This window comes from Orcinus orca, chromosome 9, assembly GCF_937001465.1.
Source record: "Orcinus orca chromosome 9, mOrcOrc1.1, whole genome shotgun sequence".
Lineage (NCBI taxonomy): Eukaryota > Metazoa > Chordata > Mammalia > Artiodactyla > Delphinidae > Orcinus > Orcinus orca.
Window position 1 is genome coordinate 89,462,303 of NC_064567.1, and position 21,763 is coordinate 89,484,065.

The following is a 21,763-nucleotide window of genomic DNA, read 5'->3' on the forward strand; positions in this document are numbered from 1 at the left end:
AACAACTGAGAAAGCTCTAGAATCAATCCGAGAGATTTCTGTACATTCAATATATCTTTAGGAATATACTGATAGATATAAATCTCTGTTAGAATTTTTCACTGAATTCAAGATATGGAGAAGTCTTCATAGGCAAAGTACAATTACTCTTATTACGTATGTGCCAAGGCCTTAGGAGCTGAGGGGTGTGCTGGAGGAAGCTCAGGGCTACCAGAATCCCAGGAGAAAAGGGCATAAATCTTTATAGATGGAGAAAGGGACAAAACTCAGCCCCTATCACTAGAGCAGCTGAAGTTCAACAATAGAGGGCCCTGTGAAAAAGGTGAGAAACCATGGGATGCAAAACATTAGTGGGTCATGAAACCAATTAAATGGGTTAAAATAACCAACCAAATGAAAAAGAAATGTCACAGAATATCACATGAAGTGAGAGTAACTACTGTTTCATGGCACACGTGTGTGTGCGTGTGTGTGTGCCTGGGTTTGAGTGTACTTGCATGCAAGTATATGCCAGATGGTAACATAAAATCTCTCTTAATGTGAGTCAGGGTCAAACTTCGGAAACACATCTAGATTGACCATTGCCCCATGAGAGAAGCTATAAAAAACATAGGATTTTGGGCCTCCCTGGTGGCGCAGTGGTTGAGAGTCCGCCTGCCAATGCAGAGGACACGGGTTCGTGCTCCGGTCCGGGAAGATCCCACATGCCGCGAAGCAGCTGGGCCCGTGAGCCATGGCCGCTGAGCCTGCGCGTCCGGAGCCTGTGCTCCGCAACGGGAGAGGCCACAACAGTGAGAGGCCCGCGTAACGCGAAAAAAAACCAAAAAAAAAACCCCCATAGGATTTAAAAAAATTATACACTAACCAATCATTAATTTTTTATTCCATAAATAGATACTAGAAGGTGTCACTACTATTCAAACTTTAAACGCTCCTTTAAAGAGTCCTTCTTTCATGTGAAAACTGGGAGGGTTGACAGAAAATCTTAAATGAATTAAAATAGAACTGTTCTTATGTGAAACCTTAGAATGTGTATCTCCATACTGTGACACAACTTTAAAAGCACTTGGATAAAGGCCGTCTTGCCTCAGCAAATAAGATAAGCACTATTTTAATACATACATGTGGAATAAACAACTAAACATGGGAGCCAGCACTATCAAAAATAATAGTCTAATCTTAAAATAGCAAATCCCTAATCACAGCTTTTCCCATGCCTTTTAAAATACCTAATTGGTTGATATCCCTCAACATGCTAAGATTCTGTTACTCAGGGCAGCCGGGATTGCCGTGTTACCATCATACTCGAAGTAAGTGATTTTACAGGAGTTTTATTAAGGTTATTTTTATGGCACATACAGATGACTGGTGGATCGGGTACTCAGTATCTCTTAATCTTTCGACTTGTCCATATTTGGTAGTGCCAAACCCTAAGGCTTCCAAAATATTTAAATACTTTATAAAAGGTTTGAGCTAATCCAAAGAAGGTAGCTGAAAACACTTGTGATCCCACTTTAAGTTTTTTTGAAATCCAACTCAGATGGGCATCTGAGAAAAATATTTCAGGCTCTTGTGTTGCCATTAAAAAAAATCACTGCCAATTACTCACAGGCAAAGTAAAGGATAAGCCTTCCCTTTCAATCAAAAACCTTGGGTTCATTACACTTGAATTTTCTACCAAAAGCTTGGATGACATAAGAGAGTGAAGTAATCTTTTAAAGAACATACTGCTTATTGATTACTCTAGTTTCTAGTACTGAGTCCATTTATAGAAAGCCACATGCCTGGACTCTCTTAACCTATCTTTATAAAGAAAGATTCAAAAACCATTATGCTTTTGGATATTATGGAGAGCTGATATCAAGGTTTCCCATCTGGTATGCTGTGGTCAGAAAATGGTCATAAGTGTTATGTTGATCCCCTTGGCCCTCAGGGTTGGTCATCGTTTTATATGTATATATTTTCTATGTGTGCCACGATGTGAAAAAGTTTGGCTTACTGAATAAACAGCCGTACGAACAACATCTTTTTATCTTCTAAAATCTGATACTTAAGACCTAGTCATTAAGCTATTCAAGTCTTTAAAATCTGAGTTGGTAAAAGGTCTATCTAAGCATTCAGCACTGAAAATGATTTTCCTGTTCAACTGGTATATTCTTAGATTATGAGTTTGAATTAACTCATTGTTTTTCTTTTTGAACTGGTTTCAAGTAAGCTCAATCCCAAATTTTGTGCTCAATTGCATTAGCCATCTTTAGCCTAAATTATCTACTACATTTACAGTCATTCCCTGCATTTCACCGCTAAACTCAGTTCTTCTAATACTCTAATAGTTTTGTTAGGGAATACAACTTATGACCTTTTTAGAAGTAAACTGGATTGGAAATGATAAATGAACCAGTAATACTTTCAGAAAAAGACATCTATAAATTATGAACTGCCTTGTATTACTACTCAATATATTTCTGTAAGAATGGAGAGTAAAAAATAAATAAATCCCCCTAGAAAGAGCATAATAAAAAATTTACCAGATCTTATGAACTGCAACTCAAAACTAACACATACACAGACATACATACATACACTAGTCATCGCATATAGCACTATATAAATTTATGGTTTGAAGAATAACTTTCAAATGCCACTGCTGTACATCACAAAATGGTTGAATAATGGCAATTTCATACAGATGGACATGAACAGGGGAGGATTTATCTGCTAACAGGATATGGCTATATTAACAGCGAAAACAGAATTACGTCTCACCTGAATGATCTCAGCATTCGATAGGACTTTCCTAAATCAGATACTCTTCTGCAGAACGGACCCACAGCCAACTCCATCTGAAATATTAAAAGATATCCCCAGCTTTTTACATCAGAATCTTGAAGTGAACTGGGGACACACTTGGATCACAGAAGGTTGTAGCTTGCAGTAAACTTAAATTTTATCTTCACTGTGAGGCAGGTTTTGAAAGTCAAATTTATTAAAAGGCAAGAGCTTAGATAACTTCTGCATTTATTTACTAAAGAGGCATAATTCCTTCAAGAAGAGAAAAGCATTTTTTGTTATGTAAGAGGAGAAAGTTTAGATTGTTTTTCTCCACTGAAAAATCAGAAAAAGGAAGGCTTTCAAGCCTGCCTCTGTGGCTATACTTTAAGCAGACATCACGAGCCTTTGTACATTAACATAAATGATGTCCGTTTTCACCAGGCTGGCTCAGGGGGTTAAAAGCACTGACTCTGGAGGCAGCGCACTTGTGTCAGAATTTCTGCTCTACAACGACTAGTTGTGTGGCCCTGGACTTAACCTCTTTACGTTCCAACTTCCTCATCTTTCAAATGAAGGTAATGCCTATCGTAAAATTATGCAAGTAAAATAGATAATTTCACAAAGCACTATGCACACAGCATATAGTAAGTGCTTGTTAAATGTCAGCACTTATTATCAGTATTTTAAAAACTTTCCCCTTTTAAACCTTAGTGAATTAATTTGTTTCCTGACTGAAGAACTTAGCAACTACTACTTTCACTTCTCTTTATTTTCCTCCTTTGACTGGAAATTTTGTCATTAATTGAGTTTTAGGCTACCTGTTCTTTATCCACCAAGCGCATATGCAAAATTTTTGCATATGTGGTACTCAGATGATAAACCATCTCTCTATACTCGCTATAAACAGGACCCTAGTAAAGAATAATTTAGAAAATGACTGAGAAAAGGCTGCTCCCTGGTAAATCAACATCTTTCTTCAGGAAAAACATATGAAAGAAAAATGGGGTTTCTGTCTTGCTGGCCATCTTTCTGAAAAAGTGTTCAAATCTCCTTGACGTTGGAAGACCATGGAGACCTAATCACTCACTCATTTGAGAAACATTTTTGACTCCAGGCACCAAGCTAGACACGGGGATGAGAAGATGAATTAGATGGTCTTGCCTCTGAGGAGCTCTCTCAAATTTATCAAAAAGGGAATAAATATTTATTTAAACAATGTAATTTTTATTCATCTAAATTTTAAGAGAGGTATGTGTGTGTATACATAGACACACATACACACATACTGATTACTATTAAGAGAAATGACAAGTGTGAAAGCAAATGTACGAACTGAGTGTCGGGGAGAATTGCAGGGCAGCTTGCTTTCTTCAGATGTCTCAAGGGTGAGTCGTGACTGGTGAATTTCTCTCCTAGCATACAGAAGACACAGTATATACCCTGTAGGTTCTAGAGGGAAACCAACCTCACATGATTAGCAAACTCTCTAAAATACAAAAGAATAAGTAAATAAAAAGAGAAATCTGAGGAAGAAAAGTCAGACTCTTGCCAACAATGCAAAAGAGAGCGGCCTTGACCTAGTGTTCTCGAAGACACTGAGTGATGGGGCTGTTCCTTGGGACCTGTTTATTCACTCAATGGGAGTTTCTGGTTTCCTACAGAATGTGGCATTTATTTTATAGTCAGCGCAAAGTATTTGTGTGTGTGTCTGTGCATGTGTGCATATAATGGTTTCTTACACACTGAAAGTATGAAGTATTTTTCATGAAATGTTTTTGTCAATTTTTTTTCAGTTACCCTAGTGGGCTTCATCATTTTCAAAGATTAAACCAAACAACCTTTGCCTTAGCACTTGAGCAAGATTGAATGTTAAAACAAGTAAGTGGCTAGGAAAAAATTACGGTATGAGAGAATATGACCTCGAATGGCTGGGTCACCTATGATGACTGCAGATTTCTATGCCATAGGACAATTTCAAAACGTTAAATGTTCAAAATAAATTTTTCATCCATCAAGGACCTCTAGGGTACTAAAAACCATCTTCTTCTGCCAGGGTTCCATTAAACAATAAAGGCCATGTTTCTGAAGGGCAGGAATGTTCCTTTTAGAGGAGGTGACTCTGCAATTAGCTGTGGATACAAAAATGGCATCTGCAACCGCCTCTCTCCAGCTCCCCTGTTTGGAGGGACGAACAGTCAGCTGCAGGCGTGGTGAACTAATTACATAGCTGCTCCGTGCCCACCGCAGACATTTGGTTAACCACAGGGCATCTATGGATACTCCCAGGGCATTCCTGCCCTGATACTGTTCAGGAGAAAAGGCAATAGGAATTAGAATCTTGATTATCTGGGGTTCTTCCCTAAATTTATATTTCCAGGCAAAAAGCAAAATAGATATAAATGTATAGTATTTAAAGGGCACCAGAAATAAAGAGAAACTGTTCAGAGTGCCACTGAGTAAATGATTTAATGCCAATGTCAAAAGCCGTCCTTTCCCTCAGGAAAGAAACATAGTTGAGGGGCAGAGGGGAATGTGTGGTTCAGAGGGCAGTATGGACAAGTCCCCAGAGAGATTCTGAATCAGCAGAACCCCAGTGGCCTTGGACCAGCTTAGTACTTTACAAGCGCTGTGTGATTAGTGTAAACACAGAGACCATGTGGTCACAGTAGGGAATTAATTACCAGGAGGAAAGCGCCTCATGCCCGTGACCTGATTCCTAGGGGGTGTGCGTCGGGCACCTCCCTCATTGTGAGGCCCCCCAGATGGCTCCCTGCAAATACATACTCTTTCACCTGTGCAATGCCGCCAGTGGGGAGAAGTTAGGATTCCTACAGAAATCTTTAAAACATAACATTATCTGTCTTTGCAACTGGACTTTATGCCAAATAATCAGTATTCCCAAACCTACCCTACTGGAATCTTCTGAGCTCTTTCTCTTTCTGTTATTTATGCCAGAAAAGCAGGCACTTTTATCACAAGAACTCTTTTCAAACCCACAGAGGATTTGTGTGGTCTTGATTCCAATGGCCTCAATGGCTTTAATTTTGAATACAAATCGGTAGAACTTTCAGTAATGAGGCTTTCTAGTCCCAGGTGATGCCCGTCGTGAATATAAAAGTCAGGGCAATGCCATCTCAGGGTTTTGATTCACCCCAGAAAAATGCAACCAAGTACGAAACCCGAGGTACAATGCCACATAACTGCAGTTGTGGGAAGAAACCACATCAAATGAAACAAAAGCCCTCAATTCACTTTAATGTTTTTAAAATATGGGGGGAAGATATAACAGCTGGATAATACTTGCCAAAGCTACTGGTCACAACCATGACTGACTTCAGAAGTGCTGGCACCTGTCTTTCCTGCACCCACGACCCACAGGGCCAGGGAAGCAGCCACAGAGTGAGCGGCACGAGGTTCTGAAACAGGGACACTATCCCGAAGTGAACCAAGGAATCAGCCCCTCGGAGGCTGCAGCAACCAGTGTCACTGCCGGCCTGGAAAGTATATTTCTTAACATCGAGTAAGAAATGGAAAACAGAGGCTGCCCTGGAGCATAAGTTAGTAATAATGATTGATGAGTTTCATTTATCTTAACGGAAGGGACCTGGGGAAAGGTTTGGTTTATAGGCAACATGTCTTCAGAAAGAAGGAATGCCAAATAAAATTCTGACTGTGCAGTTTTAAGGAAGGTGGGAGCTCAACCCTGCCCCTGGATGCTACGCAATTTGAACAGGTGCCAGCTGTGGTAGCAAGGGTCACAGGACAATGCTCTCCAGCTTTCAAAACTCACAAGGTCACATAGCATTAAAATAAAAACAAAAACAAAAAGCCTTCTTCCCACAGCACTCTCATTTTGGCCATCTCCTGCTTGGCTGCCACTCTAATTGGACTTGAAGTGCTGCCTCCAGGAAAGTGACTCAAGAACCAGCTGGAGCAGAATGCAAATAAACGGGTGGGGGAGGGAGAGCCCAGGGAAAGAAGAGGATAGGAAAAGAAAAACAAAATGAAGGAGGAAAGGGGGAAAGAAGAACAGACACCCATTTGAGTTCAGCTCACAGTATTTTTAACAAGTAAGAGCAGGTCTTGGTACATCACTGTGTTTTCACTTTGATAAGCAGCCTGTAATCCCAGAAAGGGACAAGTACGACAATATACAGAATTTACCTGTAACAACAGAACATACAGGTGCCTGAGAATTAAGTTGATAAAAACGGGAAGGGTAAAAGGAGCCACACGAATGGTAGCATTTACTTTCAATTTTCATGCTGAGGTTACTAAGGGCATATTTCACAAAGGAAGGCTCTTTACTCTGACCTAGTGGTGTCAGGCATATCATTTGGGGATGAAAATGACTAATTCGAGACCAGTTAATATGCAAAGAGCCTGGCTCTTGAAACATTATGATATGTACCTGTTCCTTATTGTAACTGTCAGGTATGAGGGCGCGTCTACAACCACCGCCTGGTACAAGCAGCCCGCCACATCCTTTCCTCGGAGTAGGAATAATGAACCAAGACTTGCTCCCAGATACACACAGGAATAAAGAGGGACATTACCATTTGTCTCTCTTTATAAACAGGAAGGATCTGGCACACCGCTAGGAATAATCCATTCGAAAAACTATTTAGACTAGTAAAGGTAATAGCTTTCAAAGGCTTAAAAAATAAGTTCACCTTTGACGTGCTATGTAAATACGAATTGTTTCTGAATCTTTTTTTAATGAAAGTGGATGTATGAGGTGTTTTTTCTCTGCCTCTGATACTATATTTATAAGGCTTTTTAAAAAGTCTGTCTAAAGGACAAAGAAAAAAACCTTTCTATAAGAGCTGATTATGGTTCTGCTATTTTAATGTGACTCTACCTCATTCACATCAGATAGTGTGGAATGACTTCAAGGTGGCCATGCACAAGAAAGGTACTCTTATTTAACAGAGGGGGATCAAATAATTCACCTGGTCCTCTGTGCTTCTAAATGAATTAGAACACCGCCCTGGAGAACCATGCATGTGTCAGAGATCTTTCTCTTTACGTGACAACAGACAGCCCTTTTCTACTGTTTGAAGGATAAATTTCATTGTCTATATTATTTTCCAACAAGGTTAATCAATTATTCTTATCAGTACTGACCTGGTGGGATAATAAAATAGTGAGAAAGCCCCATGTTATGTAAAAATGGGAAATGCTGCTCTACTGTGGGACAAACTACTTAGCTTAACCTTGAAATATCAAAGATGACTGATGATCCTTTTGTTAAAGACAAAGTAAAAAAAGCTGGTATGAAAGTATCTTTAAATTCTTTCCTTTTTTCACATTAAAAACTGTCTTCAGTTAAAAAACTGAAGACCATAGATGGTCTTTTATTTAATGGATAATACTGAGGCTGAAACATTTTCCCCTTTGTAGCTATGCATCAATTTACCTGCGCAAAATCAGCAGCAAGACGCATTTTCCCACCTTCACCAAGAGGTCTTATGAGACTGGCATTTCGGATAAAGAGTTCAATGGCTCTTTGGGCAATAGCTTCAGTGTTGTCAAAGACAAAATCCAAGCATTCAAAGTGTTTAAAGTAGTCACTCATAACTCTGGCGATAAAACCTTGAAGCTCCTTCATGTAGAGAGAACAGGGAACATCAGGCTTTCCTGAACTGGGTAATGATCTGCAAAAGAAAAAATCAGCCAGTACACTAAAAGGCACTATTTGATATTTGTCTCCCCACTCTGCCTGCTATTTCACTCCTAAGCAATTTTTTACTTTAAAAAATTGGTAGGACAGGCATTGTTTATTTTTGCTAAAAGTTAAAGAGCATAAAACAATGTTTAGATTATATTCTAAAGACTGTTTTAGGATGCTAGGAAGATGACTGAAAGAATCTTGGAATCCATTTACCAAAAGACTATTAAAAACGAAACAGACAACCATCTGTCTTGGATGATTCGCAGAAGTGCCTTATGCACTCTGACCTTTCAAGGTCTCTTCCAGCTTTACGACTTTCCATCCACTCACGTGGTTTGCCTGTTAGTGAATAAATCAGTATTAGATACTGAAATAGGATTTTACACTTGGTGGCAACAGAAAATGCTGCCTTCCCCAAACAGATTCTTGGCAAAGATATCTCTGCTCTTGTGCTATTTAATCCAATCAGTCCAATAGTAGAATTCTGACTGTGGAACTGGTTATGTAACAATACACATGGTATGCAATTTTTTCCTCCCAGATGATGTTTGGAAAGGCTTTAATTTGGATCAACAGATGATGCCAGCTGATGCTCCATGAAATACTATTTATAATTTATAAGTGTTTATAATTGCTCTTTAAAGAATATATGAAAAGAATGTGCAATATTTATAGGAAAGAAGAGTTATGCCAAAATTAGAAATCACCTGATATTAATTAGCGGGCCAGTGAGATCACTGGCTATATAATGCTGAATCTTTTTTTCAAAAAATAAATCATACTCTGAGAATGATGCAGAGAAATTGGCACTGGTCTAGGGAAGAACAACAGATATGATTCAAATGCCTAGAGCAAGAGAATGAGGTGGACTTAATTATTTTAAAATACAGCAACGGTTATTATAATAAATGGGATGCTAACCAAAGGTCTTCCACATCCAGAGAGCAGATAGAAATAGAGAAAGCATGCTATGTTCCAGCAGGAAGAGACTTTGTTCGGGTGTAAGAAAGAATGTCCTAACTATGGCAAGGCCATTGAGGGGGCATGGTGGAACACTGCTGTTTGCAATATCATAGGGTAGAATGCTGCTTGGTATAGAGTACAGGGACAGCCTTAGTAAGAGATGGCAATCTTCACGTGGGGTTTGATTTTGCCAGATTCAGACCATCATCGCCTATCTTTATTCAGGTTTTGTCAGTCCAAAAGGCTAGGTTAAAAAAAAAAAAAAGGGAACCAATCTCTTTCTAATCTTATGCTTTATCAAAAGCACTGTCATTATCTTGGTACTACTCTGGAGGATTGTTTCAAGAATTCTAATCCGGTTAGGTGATATGATTTCCTTGAGGATTAGAAAATGATATACTAGACCAGGTTCTGTAAGCATGTGTTAATGTAAGTAAAATAAAATGATCTATTAGAAAAATTCTGAAATATGTATTATCAATTCTCAGCATGGATTAGAAGTTTGACTTAAATTTACTAGAATATAAACCTTGCTTGGCAATTGCTAAAGCTCAATTTTCCTAGTTACGTCAAACCTTTTAGTAAGAGGTTCTCAACTGATAAAGTGAGCAGAAATGTCACGGTCTTTGTAATGAGAGCCCGCATACAGAGGCAGAAGGCAGAAGGACTAAACAAACACACGCCTGAGAAGCGGCACCAGTTGTTCCGGGGTCAGTGTGTGTTCTCCCTTCCTCAGAGGCGCTCATCCAGCACTTCAAGGATCTAGGGTCCTCCTACTGTTACTGACTTCCCTCTCCCATTCAAAGCTGATATCAAGACACGAGTCATTTTACATTAAATAACAGAATTTCAATCAATGTACTATGTCAGACATTTACAATTTAAGCTTTATCTAATTTGGAAAGAAACATACAGCTCCCACTAAATACATTTAAAATACCAGGAAACTGTGTTGAGGATTACTTTTTAATTAGCAGGGGATTCTGTAATCATACTACAAATAAGGTTGGCCCAGAAGGTAAACCTGATTTATTCCTTTTACCGTGAGAAGGTGTGAAGGGCTTGAAGGGGCAGGTATTCATTATTATTTTTCCAAGTGTGATCCCGGAAGATGGCCCTACTATAAAAGTGATTCCACTTGCTGAATAGTTTCATCCAATGTCATCTTATATTTCATATAAGCCATACATATATGAAATGACATGACAGAATTACTAATAACAAGGTTCTAGAAAGTGGGAAAATTCCTGCCATGAATGCTCCACACTCCTGTACGGCCATGTATGAAAAATAACTTTCAGTGGAACCTCAAATGTCTGCTGTACAGAGAGAGTGAGCTGAAATGGAGCCATTAACGGCCATTTGGGGAAAAAAATTGAGGACAATGTTATACATCTTAAAATAATGCTGCATACCTGTGGCAACCTATCAGTTAAAGAACCAATCTGGCTCACTACTATTTAAGCAAACTAATAAAAACATATCTACTTGGGAAACCAACTTTTAATGTCTAATGTGTTACCTGCTGTGGCTCATCAATACAGTTACTCAAGTAAGCACCTGACCACTCTTATTAGAACAAGCCTTCAAAAATTACTCCAGTTTTGCTTCCTTTTCAGAGGCATTGATGATTGGTCTAACCGGGACATTTCAGATCATTTCTGAACAAAATTCATTTCCTCCCAAATACTGGTAATCAGCAGTTTTTATATTCCTGTCTCCAAATACTACAGCATTTTTGTGTAGAATCCACTTTACCCTCCTGTGCTTCATACCATTATTAAAAATAGAGACTGACCTTTTCACCTTTCAAAAGATACTTTGTAAATGAAAATAATAAATGATTTGAAAAATTAAAATACAGTGTAATAATCACATAATTTTTCTACAAACAGCTAGACTAGTGGCTAGAAATTTAATAAAGTAGATACACTATTAAACAACATGAATAAAGAAACAGGGCAGTTAAAAAATAGTAACTAACTATGAACTAGGAATAAAAAACATATCTACACTAATATATGAATATTTAGCTCGAGTATGGTTAAATTTTTTTTAAAAATCACACTAAGCATGTGCAAATAACTATTTCAAATTCTCCACAGTTTTCTAATACACTGAGTCAAAACCATTTTACTTTACTTAAAAAGATTTCAGTAAACAGTAAGCTAGGAACTATGATTCTTATTCTCAAGACACACATGAAATGGATAAGCAGTATACACATGAAAGAGCTGTGGAATAATACCAAATTGCGTATGGCTAGGAGTGACGTGACCAGATTAGACTGCCACAAGACTCTGACAAGGAAAATCATCTTTGCAGGGGGTTGGGCAGGACCTTGCCCTCAAAACCAGAGCGGGAATCGGACTAGCAGAGTGACAGTGGCAGGACATTTTATACAAGGAATACCATACCAATACCAGAGGCTCAAGTACAGCCTATTTGTGAGAAGTAAGGAAAAAGATATAATTGCAAAGAGGAGATAGTACCAAATGTCCTGAAGTGCTAAGCTGAGTCCCGCAGATGTTAATGGTTCCATGTTTCAATGACAGGAGAGAAATGATGACAAGAAGAACTGAAAAAATTTAATCTGCTAATGGTGCTCAATGAATAAAGTAGGATAAGGATGGAGGCCAATCCCATCACAAGAGGAACAAGGTTCTAGATTGGTAGAGACTTAGGGAGTAGAGGTGGAGGTGGGAATGAAAAACAAATGCACTGAAGCTTAGTGAAAACTCTGGTTGGAAGTCATTACCCAGCAAAATCTTCTTGATGCATAGTGATGATGATGGCCTCTATAGCATCTCCCACGGAAGTCAGCAAGGGCTGCACAGCATTTCCCATAAGAACATGGACCTCCTGAAAAGAAGATTAAATTAAGGAGAGGCAAACTTTAGATCAAACACAGAATCTGAAATATGAGAAGCATTTTGACTAAAAGTTTTCACATTATATCAAATTCAAACTATATGCAGTTTAACTATAATACCCAACAGAAGTCTGCTCTTCTCCTAACTGCTGTCAGTAATGATTTTTAAAGCTTAAAATATGTGGAACATGGCACTGAAAAATTTCAACTCCACCACTTTTCTCTTATTTTCAAAAAGTTGAATGCTCAAATGAACCCCTGGAGAAAGAAGAAGAGAGGGGTATTGCCACTTAGGCAGCAAAGATCACATGAACACACTTTTTTTTTTTCTAATTTCCATTCATTTATTCTTCATATTATTTTTTAAACATCTTTATTGGAGTATAGTTGCTTTACAACGTTGTGTTAGTTTCTGCTGTATAACAAAGTGAATCAGCTATATGTATACATATATCTCCATATCCCCTCCCTCTCGCAGAACACATTTTTTAAAGTTTCTGAAAAGACTGAGGCAAAACCGAAAGTAATTCTTCAAAATTGGAACATCATATGCTTTTGACCAGACTGAATATAATAAATATATCAGTGATTCTTAGAGGGCAGAACAGTTAGCCTTTTCATGGATTAGATTTCTATTTAGAGTTCTACAGCAGTGAGTCTCAACTGGGGGCAATTTTGCTCCCCAGAGGACATCTGGCAATGTTTCAAGACACTTCTGATTGTCACGACCGGGGTGGGGTAAGGGTTTGCTACTAGCATCTAGTGGACAGAGCACAGAGACGCTGCTAAACACACTAGAGTGCACAAGACAGTCCCCCACGACAGAGAACTACCCAGCCTAAAACATCAATAGTGCTAAGGTTGAGAAACTGTTCTCCTGTCAGGTATAATTATCAATTAGGTTATATAAGACCCTAGGCCTTAGTTATAAGTTTTTAGTGTGAAAATATGACTGGGCCTCAGTAAACATTCAAAATCTAAATTTTAAGTATATTATATGTGCTTCAGTCATGATTACATACAATGAAGATGGATGACTCTGGCTCATACAAATGACTGAAATCAGTGAGAAAAGGTTAAATAGGACCCTTATTCATGAAATTCCTAAACATCATCTCCAGCCCTTAATCTCTGATAAAAGTAAACATGTATACAGGATTGAGAGAGACATGCGCTCCACATTTTCTCTCTAAGCCCTCTCCCCTCAATCCCTTGGCTCTCCTTACTGAAATAAAGGATGAAAACAAACAAAAACAACAAACAAAAAAAAAAAGAGAAAGAGTGTGTGTGTGTGTGTGTGTGTGTGTGTGTTTATGCACTTACAGTTTGCCCTCAGGGAGCTCACAATCTAGTGACAAAAGGTAACAAGTTGTAGTGATATCAGTGCTCTACAGAGTGCTATGGGAAGATGGGAGAGACACCCAACTTATATTGAAAGGATTTAAAAAACCAAAGGTGTTGTGTGAACTGAATTTCAAAGATCAAAATGGGTTAAGAACCAAGTGTGTGTGCTGGGGGAGGGTGGGAGGCTGGTGGGGGCCATATGCCAAAGGCACAGGAGCCTAGGGAAGTTGACACATTTGGGGAACCGCAGGTGTTCAACACAGGGTATGAGGTGGCTGCCTATGTGGAAGAGAGACAGAGAGCAGATGTACTCTGCGTAGGCTGCTAAGGAGATGGGAATATATCCTGAAGGGACTAGGAAACCAACAATGAGTTTTAAGCAATGAAAAAAAAAAACAGGGTTAAAGCTTTGAATTGGGGAAAAATCATGCCGGACAGCAGAGTAGATAAATTAGACTAAAGTCGGGAGGATACAGTAGGAGTATAGATGCAAAGTGGTGAGTGCCTGAACCAAATCAGAGGCAGCAGGAACAGAGATGAGGAGACAGGGTGGAGACACCGGGAAAGGAAACAGAGGACTTGGGAATCAGATGTGAGAGATATGGAATGTAAAGACTGAAGGGTACACTCAGATTTTTTTTTCTTTAATGACTTGGTGGCATTATCAACTGAATGTGTAAATGCAGACGCAGCTGGCTGATTTAGGGACGGAGGGAGAAAATAATGAGTTCAGTTTTGGACACGAGTTTGAAGGACTTACAGGGAAATCCACATGGGCTATCTAGTAGGTGCTGAGATCTTTACAGCTGTAGTTTCTGGCAAGTTTTGACTAGATATGGTTGTCTTTAGCTTTTAAGAGGGGAGATGAAGCCAAAAGAGTCAATGAGATCCCAGAGGATGATCTGTAGAATAAGGCCAAATGCCATTTTAAGGTCATCCAGAAGAGGAACCTTTGACGGATTAAGAGGGGTAATAGCATGTATTTTAGTATAGGTCACGTGCTGGATACTGTGCTATGGGCTTTGCAAGTAATCATCCCACTGAAAACTCAATTATTCCTTCCTCTAAGAATTACAAAAATCTCTAACTTACAGATGTGGAACCTAAAGTAATTTGTAGATAGGGAAACTAAAGTCAAGTTAAGGAGGTGTCCAAAGCCATCAAGTGGAAGAGCTGGGATTTTCTAGGTGCATTTGACTCCAATGAGCTTTTGGTTATATCAATGTGTATATACTGGGCAGAGAAGTTAAGAAGAGATCCTGGAATACGGTGAAAATAAATAGGAGATTTCAAGAAGGAAGGGCAAGTTTTCTACGCTAGTATGAAGGAGTGAGTACCTAACTACAGATCCTCCTACAAATAATCATGGAAAAATACCAAAAACAAAACAAAAAAACCTACTGGAGGCTTCTGGAGATGGAAAAATGCAATTAGTTTTAGAGGGGTGTGTAAATATATAGCAAGCAGAAGAGACTGAGTTTTCCCTTTTTTGTGATTCTGCTCTGAGAGTGACTATAGTCATGGTAGTGGCAAGGCTGGGTGGCTAAAACTCTGAGAGAAAAACCATACCAAACCAAACCAAACCAAACCTACAGTCTTTCAGGTCAAAGGAACAAGGGGAAGGAGGCCTGGTTCAACCAGGGCTGCTGGAGAGTGAGAGGGGAACCTCAGAAAGGAGAGAGCCAGAGAAGAAGAAAGCCTATTTTTCTACGTGTGTACTCAGCACTAGTCTTCAGCTGACTTGACCATGCGTGTACAAGGCAAGCTACAAATGGCTTGCAACTAAGGCTTAAAGAACTATACTGAGATCTGAGACACGGCCAACTGCAGGTTTGACAGTGCACAATTTGAGTCTAAACAAGCTAATTAACTGCTAAAGCAATGGTCAACATTTTTAGGAGCAATATATAAAAATACTGAGTCTATACAACACAACGTTCACATTGTCTAGGATATATTAAAATGACTACATACAAAAAGCTAGGAGATGTTGTCAATTCTAAAGGGAAAAGACAATCAATAGCTGCCAACTGTGAAATGATCCAGACTCTACAATTATCAGGCAAGAACCTCAGTGAGGTAGAGGAAAAAATGCCCATAATAAATAAAGTAATAGGAAATCTCAGCAGAGTGACTGAAAGTGTAAAGAAGAACCAAAATGGAAATGTTAAGCTAAAAAAATTATACTACATGCAGTGAGATGTAAATGTACTTCAGTAAATGCAAAGTTTCTATATTTTATGTGCTACAGTACAATATTAACTCTAAAAGACTGTGGAAAGTTAAGGATGCATGTATCCATAGAACAGCAACTAAAAAGAAAATGAAGAAGAGGTATAGGTAAAAATCTAAGAAATAAATTAAAATGAAATTAAAAAAAATAACTAATAATCAAACAATCCATAAGGTGGCAGAAAAGGTGGAAAAGAGGAAATAAAACAGAGGAGACAAAAAACAAATAATAAAACTATATACCTAAATAAAACCTTACTGATAATTATACTATGTTAATGGATTAAACACTCCAATTAAAAGGCAGGGATTATCAGAACAGAAAAGAGGCAAGACCCACTGTATACTGTCTTCAAGAGGCGTATTGAAAAAAATAAAGACACAGGAGTTGAAAGTAAATGAACAGAAGATAGAGTAGTTAAATTAATATCAGATAAAACAATGCATGACAATAAGTATTAAAGCTAAAGAAGGATATGTCATAATTACAAAGGGTGTTCAACAGAAGGCATAAAAATGATAAATACTTATATAACAGAGCTTCAACGCAACTAGTAATAGAGCTTCAAAACGGAGGAGTCAAGAATCAACAGAATGAAAAGGAGATATAAACAAGTTCACAATCATAGAAAATTCTAACTCCCATCTTTCAGCAATTGATAGAACTACATAAAATACCAGTAGAGGCATATAAAATCTGAACACATCACTACACCTTAACTGATATGTACAGAATGATACTAAACAACTGAAGATTATATGTTTTTGTCAAGTACACATGGTTCATTCATCAAGACAGACCACATGCTAGACCATAATACTCAATACATTTAAAAGGACTGAAATCATACAGAATATGTTTTCTGATGGTAAGAGAATTAAATTAGAAATTAATATCACAACACTGTAAATCAACTATACTTCAATAAAAGAGTGATTAAAAAAAAGAAAACAGGGCTTCCCTGGTGGCGCAGTGGTTGAGAGTCCACTTGCCGATGCAAGGGACACAGGTTTGTGCCCTGGTCCGGGAAGATCCCACATGCTGCAGAGCGGCTGGGCCCATGAGCCATGGTCGCTGAGCCTGCGTGTCCGGAGCCTGTGCTCCCCAACGGGAGAGGCCACAACAGTGAGAGGCCCACGTATCACAAAAAAAAAAAGAAAACAATAAGATATCTAGAAATACCACAAAAAAATTAGAAATTAAAAGAAAAAACCATGAATCAAAGAAGAAATCACAAAGGAAATAGAAAATATTTCAAACTGAATGAAGATAAAAGTGCAACATAAGAAAATTGGAGGGAAATTTACAACTTTAAATTTTTTGGGGGGGCGGGGGTCCAAAAATCAATGGTATAGGGTCTCAAAAAAACAAACAAAAAAAGGCAAAGAAAATCCAAAATAAGTAAAAAAAAAAAAGACAAAAGCAGAGATCAGAAAGACAAACAGCAGAGAAAATTAATAAAGCCAAAAGTTGGTTCTCTGAAAAGAGCAATGAAATTGATAAACCCACAGCTAGACTGATAAAGAAAAAAAAAGAGAACACAAATCATCAGTATAAAAAATGAAGAAGAGGTTATCACTATAGGTCCTATAGACATTAAATGGAAAGTTAAAGAATATTATGTACATTATTCTGACAAATTAGATAACTTAGATGAATAGGCAAGTACCTTAAGTCACAAAGTATCAAAGCTCACTCCAGAAAAAAGATAACCTGAATAGTCCTGCATCTATTAAACAAATTAAATTTGTAGTTATAAACATCCTACAAAAAAACTACAGGCCCAGATGGCTTCACTGGTGAATTCTACTAAGCATTTAAGGAGAAAACAATACAAATTCTACACAGATTCTTTCAGAACATAGAAAAGGAGGAAACATTTCTAAAACCAGACAAAGAATTACAAAAGAGAAAACTATATACCAATATCCTTATGACCACTTTAACAAAAATTAAGTAAATCAAATCCAAGAATACATAAAAAGGCTAATACATCATGATCAAGGTTGGTTTGATATTTGAAAATAAATTCCTGTATTTTATTAACAGAATAAAGAGGTAAAACTGTATGATCATTTTATATGATCATTTTATACAGAAAATGATCATTTTATACAGAAAAAGCTATTTGATGAAACACCACCATTTACAATTTTATACAGAAAAAGCTATTTTTTGTATGATCATTTTATACAGAAAAAGCTATTTGATGAAACACCACCATTTACAATTTTAAAAAGTCTCAGTAAACCCGGAATAGAAAAGAACTTGTTTAAAATAGCCTCCTTTAAGTAGTAAAATAAACACTGAGTGCTTTCCCCCAGGTCAGGAACAAGTAGACAAGTCCACTCTCACCTGCTCTAGGCAACATAGTACTGGAGGTCCTAGCAGGTGAAACAAGGCATGGAAAACAGGCATCAAGATGAGAAAGGAAGAAATAAAACTGCTTCTATCTGTATTATGATATGATGGTGTACACAGAGAACTTTACAGCTGGGTGAGGTTTCCCACTTAATGGAAAATATAAAACAGAGAAGAGAGCATTGTGGGGAATGCCTTCATGTAAAGGATGGGTAGAGGATTAATAACTACCACAGGAAACTGAGAAAGGATACTAGATTATATTTCATAAGCTCTTTACAAAGCAGGGAAGTGCTTGCCTAAAATAGCAAAGATTACAAAAATACTGAAGCCTCAACAATGCAGAATATTCCCGTATATAGAACATCAAACCCACACAATAAGGGAGAACTGTCATATATAAACTTTGTAATATACTATCTGCACAAGATGATCTCAGTAACAAATGGATCAGAATTATTGGGCTAAGGTGTTTAAATGCTACTTATAGCTGAGGTGGTTATAATGAAATGACTCTAAATGTAAAATCATTAATATTAATTATGTCATCCATGACATAGGAGATAATGCTTGTAATATGAAATGATGAACTTTGAACCTAAAGTAACATTTAATTTTGGATAAAATCTCAACAAGGTAGAGGAGACTATTATGTGTCTACCTATATTTTTTAGTAAGTAAAAAAGTATGTTTAATATTTTTTCCATCAAATAATAAAAGCATACAGGTTTTTGGTCCTTGGGTTGCACTTATGCATTGTAACATCCTAATTCAAAGTGATGCAGTAAGTTTCCTACAATTTTATGAAAATTCAAGATTCTCTTTTTTTTCTTTGAGTCAGAGGATTCTGTTTGTTCTTCACTTATTATGCCATAAAGATTTTTAATGAAATTTAATTAAAAAGCAAGGCCAAAACTGTTTCACTGAGGTCTGTTAACATAAGAAATTCGGTCTCTAATTGACAGGGTCACTGCAGGAGGAGGGCCGTGAACAGACCGGTAGTCATCTCTTACCCAGTTCTCAAAGGCAAAACTGGAGAAGCCTCAGCAAACTGCGGTGCCCAGCAACATCAGACACCAGTCCTGGTGAGCAAACCTCAGAGTGAAGGCCACAGCTCAAGATGAGGGCAATTTCCCCTGCACTGGCCTCAACCCCCAGCCTAAAGTGACTAATACGAAGAATAACCTTTATTGTAAGTTAAAAATACAGATACAGAAAGTCTACCCAACAATGAATTACAGTGTCCGAAGAACTTCTATTTTTGACTTGTCCAGGAGACTTCCATCATGAGGCAAAGTGTAGGCAACTCTCTCTTAACCTACAGAATGGACTTTCTCAAACCACGTGTATAAGTGCATATTCTATATATATACAATTATATATGTGTATATATTTATAAATGATTATATAGTATGTATGGGGTACAATGTAAAATGCTACTTATCTTGGGTAGTGATCAAAAAATGTTTGACAGCTATGGCCAGAAGATAAAGACAAATGAGTAACTACATATTGAAAAAAAAAAGATTACATGTATTCCCTGCCTGGAAGCAAGAATAAAACAAACCTTTTGGTTTGTCTTATTGGCCCGATTTTACAGTATTTTTTGATTATCAATAAACTGGACAACTCTTACTAAAAACAAATATTTTTATTATGGCAGCTCTAATACTACTTCATCATAATGAGATAAGTACATTGGGAAAAAGAAAAGGATTCAGAGAAAACATCTAAGCATATTTTCTCTATGTTGGAGGAAAACAGACTGTCTCCTCCTACCTCATATATGAATTTAGTGTCCTTAAGTTTTGCAGCCTTAAATCCCCATCCATGTCACCCATGGACAGCACTTCACCTCGGAATTTCCCTTCTCCTTCAGGACTTGTGACACTGTCCTCTCCCAATTTTCTTCCTCAATGATTGTTCTTTCTTTGTATCCTCTTTACTCTCTGAATATTTCTCCTTGGAGTTTACTGGTGGTAGACCATCTCTCTTTCTCCTTCCCTCTTTCTCTCTCTTAACTCTACCCAAGTGATCTAAATTCAATCTAACAGTTGACATTTACTACCTTTGTGTAGGTATACTGTTACCATTTTATATCAATAGATGCAGAAACTAAGGCAAGAGAAAACTTATTAACTTGTCTGAGGTCATACAGCTAGTTAAATAGTTGAGATGGGATTCATACACAGGCAGTTGAGCTCCAGAGTCTTTATTTTACTATGTGGCCTTAGTAGAGTTTCCAGGCCTTGGCATAACTGACATTTTTGGGCCTGATAATTCTGTGCTGTGGGGAGCTGGCCTGTACACTGCAGGATGCTTGACAGGATTCCTGGCGCTAGATGCCAGGAGCACCCCACTCCAAGTCATGACAATCAAAAATGTTTCCAGATATTGTTAAATGTCCCATAGGCGACAAAAATCGCCCTGGTGGAGAACCACTGCTTTACTGGGATAATACTGGGCTGCACTGCCCTGAGACACAGTGCATACTTATAACTCTCTTGCTTCTCTTGCTTATGATACAATTATCATAAATGCAACACAGTCTGTAGACACCAACAGGGTCTATTTTTAAATTCTAGAAAAATATAAACACACATGTAGCCTCTCTCTTTAGGATAATCATCAACATGCTACTTTGGCATATGGAGAAGATTCTGAATTATTTTTAAAATGTGACATCTCCCACTCATCCAAACAAATAATTCTAAAACCTATTCCAATCTATAGAGTCAAAGATTAAATTACATTCTTTTACCTTTAGGGCTGAAATTATAGTTTGCTCAGCTGCTGGTGGGAATGAGCTCTGACTGGAAACCACCTAGAACAAATCCAGTTATAGTTTTGCTTAAGTTATTTATTTTTATAAATACTAATTTTGATCATCTCATGATAAAACTGTTTCCACAAGCCACATATAAAATATTATCATTACTTTAGAGTAGTATCTCATACATGTTTTAAAAATCCATTAGTGTTTAGTAGTTAGGATAGGTTTAAAAATGTTTTCCTGTATAAGGCAAATATCTACTTCAAATAACTGAAACATTAAGAATTCTAATAGCTAGCTTTCCTTAATTATAAAGTTTTAACTTGAAAAAGTCAGTTTAAAGTCATATTTACTTATTTCTTAAAAAAAAATCACCCTTTGTATGCTGACTATAATGTTTAACAAGTAAATGTCAAATGTTTCCCTTTTTACAAATCAATACCAACATTATGAAAATTCTGAAATGATCAATAAAGACATTTAAATCAGGCTAAATAAATACAACTTTGCATTGCTTTTGGTTCTTTAGAGTAATAATTAAAGGAAATGGAAACTATATCATATGTTCTTTTCATTTACTTTTGTTATTTACTTTTCTGAGATTTACCTGTTAATAACCCTTTAAATATATTTTGTTTAGTGTGCAAAATACAAATTTTGGAAACCCCTAATTAATAAAAGGACTTGTTAAAAAATTTAAGTAAATGAAAAACTGTCAGTTATAATTATTCTAAAATACAATCTAGCATATAAAAGCTCATATTAGAGGTC

At 37.4% G+C, this 21,763-nt stretch overlaps 1 protein-coding gene across 3 annotated transcripts in view; it reads right to left on the reverse strand.

Moving 5' to 3' along the window:
- COG5 (component of oligomeric golgi complex 5) overlaps positions 1-21,763 on the reverse strand; it is a 282,658-nt gene that overhangs the window by 16,316 nt on the left and 244,579 nt on the right. For all 3 annotated transcript variants that reach the window (XM_033438877.2, XM_012534817.3, XM_033438883.2), the window contains exons 16-19: positions 20,981-21,043; positions 12,168-12,271; positions 8,192-8,429; positions 2,767-2,843 (exon numbers count right to left, since the gene is read on the reverse strand). In XM_033438877.2, coding sequence (XP_033294768.1) covers positions 2,767-2,843; positions 8,192-8,429; positions 12,168-12,271; positions 20,981-21,043 — 482 coding nt within the window. The remainder of the gene's footprint in view (positions 1-2,766; positions 2,844-8,191; positions 8,430-12,167; positions 12,272-20,980; positions 21,044-21,763) is intronic.